We start from the raw sequence: 12,301 nt of genomic DNA, 5'->3' as shown, positions 1-12,301 counted from the left end.
ATCCCAGCGATGCCCAGTCCAGCAAACAGTGATGTCACACTGTTTGGGTTGGGATCATTCCTGAACCGTGAAACAGTTAAGAAATATCCTGCCCCACTGGCTGCCAGGCTCATAAAGGTGGACCCACGTGTACTTCCTTCTTGTTCCAAGACGCACCAGCTCATGCATTTGCTCACACCCAGAGGGAGAGACAGCACAGGACTGCCACCTCCCATGCAAATCACCCCCAGGAGCGCAGCCGGGCTCCTCCCGCTGCTCCTGGGCAATGCTCCTGGGCAGACCTTGTACAAGATGCCATCTCGGGCGCTGTTTATTTTTACTCATTGTGGCTCTTTTAATGGACGCTGTGGGGCTGGTCCTTTTGCTGGTAGGGATCTTTGTCACGCTAAACTACTGGGACTTCTTGATCTACACAGGGGCTCTGATCCTGGCTCTGAGCCTGCTGTTCTGGCTTGCCTGGTATTCCTTAAATATCGAGGTACCTCTTGAGAAGTTGGACTTTTAGTGTGGCCATGGACGAGAGGGATGCAGATGGCATATGCAGCGGTGAACCCAAGGACCCCCTGGACATGAAGCGCACACCCAGAATGCCCCACTGGAACCAGGTGAGTGCATTCAAAGTAGTGAAGGAGCCTCACACAGGCAGGGACAGGCCAGGGCTGCGTGGGCGGGTGGGTGTATGGCTGCTCCTCAGCTGAGGATTCTGGATGTCTGGGCTCAAGCTAGTGCCGTGGTAGATACGCCAGGACAATGTGGAATGGATGCTTTCTCTTTAGAGACCATTTTCTCTAGTGTTCCTTCCACCCTCCTACCCCACCCCCTGGCCCACATGCACTCAGAATTATTCCTTCAGTGTAGAGCATAGGAGGAAAGAGCCCGTCTTGATGCTCCACTGTGAGGGGGTGGCTCCAGTATGAGGAAAGTATGGAAAGTTCCCCAGTAGCTGCTAATGGCCTCGCATGCCTGGAGGTGTGTGAACTGGGCTGTGTGGGAGCAAGCAGAGCAGAACCCTCTAGAACAGCCTTTCTCTCTTGCTTCCTCCCTGACCCTGACAGGTGGGATGGAGTCTGCTTCCCTCAGCAGTGCCTCTGCCCTGCTCCTCACAAAGACTAACACATCCAACACATGTGTCCAGACAAGCCTCAGAGGTCTTGAAGTCTCAGGACTGGCTTTGAGTTTTCATTGACTGAGTCAGGTGTCACAGTCTGGTAAGTGGCTCAGTTGACTGCAGGGAACAACATAAGAGCTGTCTGTAAGGCTTTGACACAGGAGAGGCCAAAGGGACAGCACTGGGCTTGGACCCTATAACCCAGTGTTAGATGGCAGCTCTTCCCAGAACATTCTTCAATCTTTACCCCTTCCTCCTCAGGAGGGTTGGGACCTGCAGGAGGGTGCAGTTTGGCACTCCCTTTTGATTAGAAAGTGAGGGAACAAAGGTTAATGATTCTATATTTTATTGGAGGCTACATCTGGCCCTCAGAGCCCTGGAAATAGAGAAGCAGGCTTAGTACAAGGTATATGAGGAAAGAAACGAGACATCAGAGCCCCCACAAGAGTCACCCTGGGTTTCCACACCCCTTAGCTGGATGAGCTTGGACAAAGTGCATAGCACCCTGAGCCTCTGTATTTTCAGCCTTAGAAAGGAGGATGCTATTCTCTGCTTTCACTAAGATAGACCAGAACCTGCTAAGACAGGAACAGCTCTTTGCAAATGACTGGGTTCTCCTGAATGTTAACTGTTGTTGTTAAAAAAATAGAGCCTGGGTGAGTAAACCTACCTGGAATCCAGACTTGGAATTCGTGGTTGCCCCTCAAAGTTGCCATGCAAAGAATCAGTCCATACTCTGTACCATGAAGCTTCGAAGCAAGGAAGGCTCCAATTTGCTTCCTCCACCATGGGGATGAGTCAGGCATTGGGTTAAGGTACAGGAGATGCTGTAAAGATCAGGTCAGGAGTTCACTGTCAGGTGAGAGACACAGAGACATTAGCCACAAGGTCAAACTAGCAAGAGTGTAAAAACAAAGTGAGCTGAAGACCAGGAAGGAATGGAGCATCCAACAGGGAAATCAGCCTTGAAGGTGGAATCACAGGCTTCCCAGAGGTGATAGTAGGCTGAGCACCCAGGAAAGAGGGGTTTGATGAAAGTCTGTCAGGGGAGGGAATGGGTAGGGCACAGTTTGAAAGGAGGAAGAGGACAGATGGACCAAGAGTGAGGGCTTGAGGAGGTGGGGGCCTGCAGTGAAAGCCCAGTCTGTCACAGACTCCAAGAGCCTTCTTAAGCATGTTGGTCATTTCTTTAATGAAAATAAGGTTGGATTGTTTGTTTGTTTTTTAAGACAGTGTTTCTCTTTGTAGCTCTGGCTGTCCTGAAACTTGATCTGTAGACCAGGCTAGCCTCAGACTTGAGGAGATCTGCCTGCCTCTGCCTCCAGAATGCTGGGATTAAAGGTGTGCACCACCGCCATCTGACTGTTGGATTTTTTTTATAAGCAGGGATTTATCTTTATTTAACTGAATCTGTCTCCAAAAGGCCACCCTAGCCACAGCACAAAGGGAGATAAGAATTTTTATCAGAGCTTTGACATAGCCAGCACTAAGCTCCTTGTCCTGTGCACCCTCCCTGTATCCAACAGAAACTCATAGTCCCAGGCCAATGAGATGGCTCAGTAGAAAAAGGCACTGCTGTCAAGCTTGATGACCTGAGTTCAACCCCAGAGACACTCATGGTGGTAGGGGAGAACTGACCCTTGTGAGTTGTCCGCTGATTTCTACATCTGCACTGAGGCATGCTTTCACACATGCTAACACACACACACACACACACACACACACACACACACCCCTAATAAATAAATGATGTAGTTTAAATTTTATTTTAAAGAATTTAGTTCAATAAAGCTGGGCAATGGCGGTGCACTCTGGAAGCAGAGGCAGGTGAATCTCTGAGTTTAAGGCCAGCCTGCTCTACAGCGTGAGTTTTGGGACAGCCAGGGCTACACAGAGAAACCCTGTCTCCAAACACCAAGAACCAAAACCAAACCAAATCAAACAGACAAACAAAAACCAAAACCAAACAACAACAACTAAACCCCAGCCATTTAGTGGGCAAAGTTCTAGACCGTCTGACTTGAATCCTGTTTTGTTCCTTCCTATCTGTGTGACCTAGGGAAAGTTATTTCCCTTCCCCATACCTGTCTCCAAGTCTGTAAGATGGAAATAGTATAATTAGTAATGACCCCGGCCTCGAAGGATGTTGCTGATAGTGGTTAAGCAAGGCACAGGCCACTCAGCCAAGCCTCTGTCATTAGGCTGATAGCTAGCCCAGGACAGTGGGCAAACCTTGCTTTCAGATACACACTCCTGAAAGATTATGGTCAATTCTGCATTTGTGATGTGAGGGCAGGAACCAGGACCTTACACATGATAGGCAAGTGCTCTACCATTAAGTAACATCCCCAGCATGGCCAATTCTTAAGTAAGACATTGTGTCAGGAGGGCATTTTATTTTGTTTGTTTTGTTTTGTTTGAGTGGCAATGAGAGTAGACGCTGCTCCCAAATGCCAGGCTTTTGCTCAGGTTCAGCTGGATTTCCAGATTCAGGTGCTATGCAGTGTCTTCTCCATGGAACACAGTCATTCCAACAGCACTTCCCCTTTTCCAGTCTGTGCGTGGGAGGCCTTCAAAGCCACCAGGTCACCATCAACTTTCCCTCTCTTCCCTGCAACGGAGTGGTCCAGTGGCTGAATGGTCCAGAGTAACAACTTTAGAGTTAGTGCTCCAGAGGCTGCTCACTCACTGTGGGGCCACATGCTCTCCTGTGACCTTGGACACGTCTTCCCTTCCCTTTATAATGAAATCTTAGTCTAAGTCAAAGATCCCTAGGAGGGGCAGGGATCCAGATGCCCCTTCTATGCACACTCTTACTCATCCAGGACACTGGGTTTTCAGTAGTTTTACTACTGAACTCACATATTACTGCTTTCCCTGGACACTTCCTCTGGTGCCCAACACTGGCTCTCCAAGATGACTGATGCCAATTCCCTTGTATTCTGCAACCTGTGGCCTCAGTATGATCGCCAACTTTATGATTTATGACAGATTGTAACTGGTTTAGCCAGTTCCCAGAAATCAGAGTGGGGTCAAGGAAAAAGAGCCAGACTGCCGAGTTCAGAGGCCAATGCCACACCACCGCCCACATCCTTTGGAGACGGCAAGATGAGGCAGATAGGACCCACTCCAGCCTGCCCCAGAGTTAAGGAGGTCGCATTCCTGGTCCGCAGAGCTGTAGACTGACTGCTCTGCAGTGTGCCTGGTCTCCAGAGGTGGAGGGAGCACAGCTGGTGCGAAACCTCAAAGGCTTCCAGAAAGTTTCAAGATGACTGACTCATTTTAATAGCCTAACTGTGTACAAAGCGAGGCCTCCTTGCTTTGATTTTTATCTCTTGGCCATTATATTTCCATGACTGTTTGCTCCATTTTTTATTTTTATTTTTTATTTTTTATATTTTTTATTGCTTTACTTCTTGAGCACGTCCCATAAAGATAAGTCCCCAGGCAAAGTCAGGTAAAGACTCTTGTCCATTTGCAAATAGGATTTAAGATAACCCCCACTCCCAAATACACATACATGCACACACCACACCCACATACCATATACACACACACACACATTTACACACTCTCTAGCCTCTACATTTTCTCCCAACATACATCTAACAACTCAGTAATACAGCAGACACACTTGCACACAGCTTGCCTCCTTTATCATATGGACACATGAATATACTACACATACATAGATACGTCCTTTCCTACCGTACACAGATGTTCAATGTGCACACTACCACAACTCTCATAGAGACCTTAATCTAATCACATGCCACCCCATGGCTTCCCTCACACTTGCACACACCCATCATGAAACTATCACCCACAGAAACAAGCACACCCACAACTCTGCTATCAAGAACAAAAGGTATACAAGACTCACGGCCCCAAACCCCGGAAAGTGAAACTTGTTCCTCTGCCCACGCTGTTGCTCTACCTGCTCAAAGGTTAGCTGGGTAAAAGGGCAGCCACAATTGTTCAGCAAGCCCGTGCCCAGAGCAGACATAGTGCAAGGGCTGTGTGAGCAGCCAAGCATCTCCCAAGTCTCTCCGGGGATTTCTAATCTAAGGAGAGAGATACTGCAAGTGCCCGCTCCTTCACAAAGCACATGGGAGAATTCACTCCAGGAGATAAGCCCAGGCTTGCTGAGGCTCTGAAAGCTGGAGTGAGCACAGAGCCCTTGCTGGAAGCAACAGCTCTGTATCTGGACACAGGGGTGGGTGGTGGGGGATTCAGATGTCTGCCCAGGCTCTGAGAAACAGATAAAAACTTGACAGCTAGAGATGGCATAGGCAAGGCTAGCCTGGAAAGAGAGGCTGCAGAGATTAAAGACTCTAAGAGCAGGAAAAGGCTAAATAGCTGTATTGGGCTTAGGGGTCTTCGATGCAGTCCATCAGGGACTCTTACCACTTAGTGGGGCTCCTGGTACTTTATATAGATGGGACTGTTGACATTACAGACAAGAGAATGGCCAATATCCCACCATGCTTCTGTAAGAGTAACCTAGCCATGTGGATGAAATGAGTTGGAAGGCAAAGGCTCAGAGATGGAGAGAACACCCATAAAGTGAAAGTTGTGGGTAACAAACATTGGGAGAGGAATGATAGCTCTAAGATGGGGGATGGGTGGGCATGGAGCTATCCCAAGCATGTCCCACTGTCTTTTAGGGAGAGGCTGTGGCAAAGACTCAGAAAGTGTCATCATCCCCAGAACAAGGGTGGTCAGGAGAAGCCATGTTTGATTAAAATGATGCATTTTTTTTCTCTCTCTCAAGAATGAAGAGTTTTAGTGTAAAGAGGGTGTATGAACAAAACTACCTTACTGGGGTTAAGTGTGTACATTGCTTAACTCAGAAAAGATATCAGACATGGAGCTGGAGTTAGAGTTGAACACATGACTATGGATGAGATTGGAGAGGAGGAAGAGGCTGAGGGGAAGGGAGAGACTACAGAGACTGGGAGAGAAAGGAGAATGGGAAGGAACTCTGAGCCTCGGAGTTATTTCACATAGTATTGATGGGTATTGAGAAACAGCACTGGGATTCAGACCCAAATTTGGCCACTGAGTCTTGCCTGATCCATATTTGTCTACTTTTGTCCAGCATGAGTCTGTCTGACACAGAAGAATCAAATCAAGTTGTGCTATCTTTACAGTACATCCTCTGACAGTATCCAAAAGGGACCCAGATGCTGCTGATGAAGCTCTTTCATCACCCACAAAGAAAGTCACAAATGACTGTGAATACCAAGGCTCTATCTGGAGCCCAAGCATCCCTGTACCAAACTGCTGCTGCTGCTGCTGCTGCCAACATTCCAGATGTTTGTGGGGGACTGAGAAGCCATGAAGCTCCACCAGCAGGGCTTAGATACCAAGAAAACCTCTAGTCAAAGCCCTTTCAAAGAACTGCCAGTTGAAATCCAGTACAGACGCCCAACTGAGGTCTCATATGAGCATACATCATACAGTGTATGCTCATGTCCCCTTGACATTCACTCACTAGACTCTGAGCCCCTGCTTTCTCTTCATCACACCACCCAGGGGATACACAGAAGCAGATTCCCATATGGAGACCGCAACGTGAATGTACAGCCAGCAGTGCGTGCATGGGGACGCTCCTTACTGAGGACATGCTGGCACTGTTCACGCAGGCCCACCTAGGGGCAGAGCCAGGCCATGAGGGCCGCTCATACGGAGCTCCAGGTTAACTGAAACCTTTAGGCATTTTTTTGACAAGTGCTCTAGGCCTCTGCTGTGCTGTCTGTGTGTTGTTCATGACTTCAAGGACAACACTGTATTTCTAGCCTAAACTGTTTGCAGTCCAGTACGGCCCGACTCCAGTCTCTACTGAAGACCGCCTTTCCAGGGCTTTGTCATCCAAGCTGACCTGCCCCCACTAATTTATATTTCCTTTGGTCTGATTTTGCACTTTGTATTTATATTATGCCCTTAATGTACATGTTTCCTTTAAGATGTCTCATATCCTTCACGGTACGAGGCTGTTGCCTAAATAAAGCAATGGCTATGTTGTTATATGACACAGTGTGATTCTGAGTCTGTATGATGGTCATCATTCTCACGCCTCAGCTTTAGGGCACTGTTGTCTCATCTATGTACCCCAGGAGTCTACTTTGAGTACAGTGCTCCCTCCCAAGGGAACACACAGGGTATCTGGTGGATTCTCCAGGCACTTCTGGGCTCACCTAGCAGCTGACTCCTCAGCTGGGGAACTCAGCTGGGGTGAACTCAGAAACCTGAAAAGATGCCATGAGAGAAAATTCCAGTTAAAAAATAAAGATTGTCCTCCTATCCAGAACCTTCCTTGGCCTCCTTCATTCATAACCCTAGTGATCATTCCAGTTGGAAATCTATGTGTGGGAGCTGGCCTCCTACCTGGGAGGGACCACCTCTTTTTACTTGAGGTCCTGCCATTATTGCAGGTAAGGAATGTGGGGAGGAATCAAAGTCCTTTGGAAGACACTGTGCTGGAGTCCACATAACTTTGTTTCATGAGACCAATACAACTCAGTGTTCTGTTTGTTGCTGTTGTTACCACTGCTGCTGGTGTTGCTTAATTCTAGAAATGGAACTGGTCTCTGTTTCTTTGGCTGGGTACCAAATGCAGTCTCTGGCTCTCACTCAGCAACAGCATCCTCTGCACTCACAGGGAAAATCTAGGCTCTCGCTCAGCCCAGGGCATATGTTCACACCAAAGAAAGACTGAAAGTGTTGAGATGGGTTGAGCAGCAGCTGATTCCCATCTCACACAAAGCCCTCAAGGCAGGAAATTCTGGATGCCATTTGCACCTTTCTTTTCCTTGCTCTTTGGTGATATGCAAGGCAGTTCGGTGCATATGCGCTGATCTGCGTAGAAGACATTAACTTGACTCCAGAGTGGTCTTCCTAATTAGAGGACATGCTCTCACAGAACAGAGCACCTGACCGTGGCCTTGGAAAGCAAGTGTCTAACAATCTCAGATAACAGATTACAGCTGCTTATCCCCAAGCCCTAAGGTAATGTGAATAAGCTCCTGGAACTTATCAAAAATCTCGTTGCTATTTCTGAGAGCCACTACAGGGAAGGGACAACACCCATGCAGAAACTGGGGGAATTCCTCTGGAGCAAAGCTCAGTCCACAGGTGCATGTCTACATAGAGAAAGCTCTGACATTCTTTAGGGAACAGAAGCTCAGAGCCAAAGGTCAATGGAGACTGTGGAGCCACACTCACCCAACTATCTGGGGATCTTCTAGAATGCAGCCTCAGGCTCGGTGAACCTGAAGAAGGTCTAAGGAATTTCCTAATCAGATTTCAGGTGTTCCTCTTGCTGCTAGTGCCTGTGACACATCGAAGAGCAAAGGTCTCCAAAGATCTGGTCATCTTAGAGAGAAGGAAACCCACATGTGAGGTAGTTCTCCCAAGTTCAAGCAGCTGGAAGTAGCAGATCCAGGCTTAGAGCCCAGGTTTCTGTGAGGTCAATCAAGTGCTCTTTTTCCTTTGGGAATGGCTGACTGGCTTCTCTCCAGCCAAACAGAGCCTCAGGCAGAAATACAAGCAAGCAGCACAGGCCAGGAGAAGTGAGGTATGCTCATGCTACAAGTGAGTCATGCACCATCACACCTCCGGCACCAACCTGGCTGTGCTTTGTACCAAGGAATGAGCAGGACTCCACACTGTGTCGCCGCAGATGCCAGAGTGCTGAATGCACACATGCTCATCACACAAGCAGGGCTTGGAGATCAAGGAGAAAACAAGGGTGCAGTGGGGTGGGCAGGGATGAAGCCAACTTACCTCTTCTCTGTCTCCATCTTGGCTCATCCCATCACTCCTCACAAGGCAGGTTCCCTAAGGAGACAGCTGGGCTTTCTCATGTGCCTGAATTCAGTAACCCCTTCCCTTGGAGAACACCAAGACTTTCCAGGTGTTCGCTCCCAATAAGAAGATAATGACAACAACATCATTGTCACAATCAAATGGGATTCAGCATTGGCCCTTTGAGGCTTCTATAACCCCTTCAATGGACAGACACCTGAAGCAGTAAACCCTTCCCTTTTGTAGAAATCAACATATAGAGTTGTTGGTCTTGAGTCATTTCATCAGGCTCATGACAATTCCAGGACTGTAAGACATCATTTTTAAAAAGCCCAATCATCAAGTCTCCACAGAAACACATGCCTGACTTATCAGAGACAGACCCACAAGGCCCAGGGGAGAAAGATACTTCACTCAAAGTTGTCTCAAAGCTCCCTATGTTCAACTCAGCTCTTGATGAAATTAAGGAGGTGGGAATGCAGGAAGCTTCTCGTGGCTGGAGTCCAAGTCAACTCTATTATGGCTGAGGTAGGTTCAGAGATGTTATTTGCATGAAGGGCCTGGATGGACCAACTTAGAGAGACAAGCATGGCCCTTTAGGGAAAGAGATGTTTTATGGGTTTGCTCTGCTTCACCCCTCATTGAGGATACATGTTTATTCAACCTGTTCCACATCCAGCATGCACTTGGGTTGTGTCAGTTCAGGAGACATGGTGATCATCTGGCAGAAAAATGAAGCTGTAGGTGCCAACTAACAGATAACCGAATCTGTTTATGAGTGGAATAGTCTGTTCCAAGACTCCCAGAAGTTTCCTGGCAGAGTAGGCACACAGGGATGGAGGCCAGCCAAGAAAACAAGGGAACAGCCAAACGCCCTTTGTCAGAGACGCTGTGATGAGAAGCTCAGAATGCCAGAATCTGACGATGGGTTTAGGATGCCCAAGTCTGCTCTGTGAGGAAGCAGTGCATATCCAAGCACTAAATGAATGGATTCCAGTCATGCCTGTTCCCGGCTTTACAGCCTTAAATGCTTGTGTTTATGTTCAACCAGTAGTCACCTCTGGCCACATCCCACTCAGCTTCCGGACACTGGATGTGTGGTAACTTTCAGGGGTAAGGCGTGTCCACTACCCCTACCCCAGCTATCCACTGTGGCCGACACTACCCAAGCTGTCCCCAAACTCCCTAAGCCAGCATGCAGACATTAACATTTCACATGTTAACAGCACTTTACGCATTAACAGCCTAATCACTTCGTTTGATGACCCTGATTATTACTAATTTCCTACCTAGCTCTTTCTCCAAACCAGTTGCCCTAGTACTACCCCGTCCTGAGGGAAATGTTTCTTTACTCAGCTTCACTTGTTCCCAAGACACTAGTCTATTCCATCACGAGGAACCCCAAATTATATCCCCCGGGTCATGCTCCCACATACAGCATTGGCTATGATGTCTTCTCACTTCCGACCCCACCTTTCCCACAGGCTTCCTCTTCCATCACCCTCCAACCCTGTGGCTGTCCTTCTCTGAGGACAGGCCTACCTTCCCCAGCTGAGCTACTTTGAGGCTCAGCTACGGCCCTGCTCACGGCCTGTCATTTGAAGAAGACTCCAGGACCACAATCCTCAGGTCCTGGCCTCGGAAGCTACCTGGGAACACTTAGGCAGTGCCTCTCAAAGTGCAGTCTGAGGACCAGCAGCAGCTGCCTCGCCTGGGATCTTGGTAGGAATGCAAAGTTTCCAGTCCCACTGCCCAGCTCCCTATACCCCCAGGGTAGAACTTCCTGGCTCCAGTATTGAAGGTCCTGTGTCCTGAGAACCCTCAGCCCCAGACGAATCAGTGTGGTTAGTCACCTCCCTCCATCCATACCTGCCAAATGACCAGGTCTAGAAGTAGGATCCAGTGACCAGTGGTTAATACATCCTCCAGTGGCCTCAGGTCAGGTGCAGGCAGGAGTGAAGCAACACTCTGCAGAGCCTCTTGCTCCCCTCTCTTGGCTGCCAGACTATTCAGACAAACAACTGGACCCGAAGGAAGTGGAATTGCCCAGGAGCCTCACGCTGGCAGAAGGAAAGCTGGGAAGCCTGGTTCAGCCAAAAGGGAAACATCTCCCGAAAGAGATTTACAGTTTGGCAGCTCGCTGAAACAGTGGTGATGGGTGGGACCATGCCTTAATGGAGGACCGTTACCTATACACATCTCTGGCCTTCTATCTAAACTGAAAACTCCTGTCAGCACCTGAAAAATGAGCTCGACAGGTGATTAGGAGAGTTCCTAGCCGCTTTGCTCATCTTTCCTATGAGGCCAGATTGAATATATCTCTCTTTTTCTGCTTTACACTATTAAGTGTTTTTATTTGGACCATTGAGTTCAGGTGGGTGAACCTGCCTTGTTAGGGCTGCCAGAGCCCAGGCTCTAACCCTTGCTCCGGGAATGAGAGCGTCTGTCGTGATTGGTGTGGAACTTAACATTTGCCCAAGGGCTGACCAGTGTATGACTGTATTCGCTCTGCACTCACCCTGGGGGCAGGAGCATAAAGTTTGACATGCTGTCTGTCATGCAGAATCCAAGCCAGGCTGAACTAGCCCCTGGCATTTCTTTCAGCTATGGGAACCTCATGTCCTGGCTAGCCCATACTGCCCCACATCACTCATACCTGATCCCTCAGGCAGAAAGCAGGAGAGAGAGGGCAAACTTTCCCCCTCACTAGAGAAGAAAGCTAAATGAGGTGGGAGAGACATTTGGGCCTTCAGGAGGGAAAAGACGGGAAGATGCCAGCAGGGAAAGGGAGAGAGGCATTGAGGGTTGAGATCCTTCAGGAAGGATGGATGAGGAATGGGAGAAGAAAAATCATGGAAGAGAGAAATTGAGACAGGAGTGAATTGGGGTGAACAAAAAGAAGTTCTGCTAGGATGTGGTCCCCTTTCTGTAACAGCAGGAGCAGCAGCAGCAGCAGCAGCAGCAGCAGCAACAGCAGCAGGGATGCAAATCCTTGGTCTCATCTCAAACTTCCTGAACTCCAAGTTCTGAGAACAACATCAAGAAGTCCCTAGCTGATTCAAAGGCTCTGTCACATTCTGTGTCTTTAGGGGACACAGTGCTCCCAGGACTAGGAATTTGAGGTGGTTTGCAGTGTCTGCCTTGGGCCAGCCACATGACCCTAATGGAGGACAAGAGTTATCTCTTACTCTGTAGAGTGGGGACAATTGGAGGTAGCCCCTCTTCTACCCCCCACTCCTATCCCACTGCACCCACAGTACCAGGCAGCTCAGCACTCTGAGGTCCCCTTCTGAGAGATGCTCTGGGATGGCAAGCAGCATCCTTCCAGTGCTGTGTCAGTTTCCGACCTAGTCACCATCACATCAAAATCTTCCTTTTTCACCC

General features: G+C 48.6%; 1 protein-coding gene across 1 annotated transcript; it reads left to right on the top strand.

Annotated features, from left to right (window-relative positions):
- On the top strand, window positions 1-7,143 carry Tmem238l (transmembrane protein 238 like). Its single transcript, XM_060363484.1, has 3 exons — window positions 1-605; window positions 1,056-1,208; window positions 6,210-7,143. The coding sequence occupies exon 1, from the start codon at window positions 266-268 to the stop codon at window positions 503-505; it is 240 nt and encodes a 79-aa protein (XP_060219467.1). The 5' UTR covers window positions 1-265; the 3' UTR covers window positions 506-605; window positions 1,056-1,208; window positions 6,210-7,143.
- The last annotated feature ends 5,158 nt before the right edge of the window (window positions 7,144-12,301 follow it).

The sequence above is a fragment of the Meriones unguiculatus genome, chromosome 11 (genome assembly GCF_030254825.1).
Source record: "Meriones unguiculatus strain TT.TT164.6M chromosome 11, Bangor_MerUng_6.1, whole genome shotgun sequence".
NCBI lineage: Eukaryota > Metazoa > Chordata > Mammalia > Rodentia > Muridae > Meriones > Meriones unguiculatus.
This window is presented reverse-complemented; position numbering and strand designations above follow the sequence as displayed.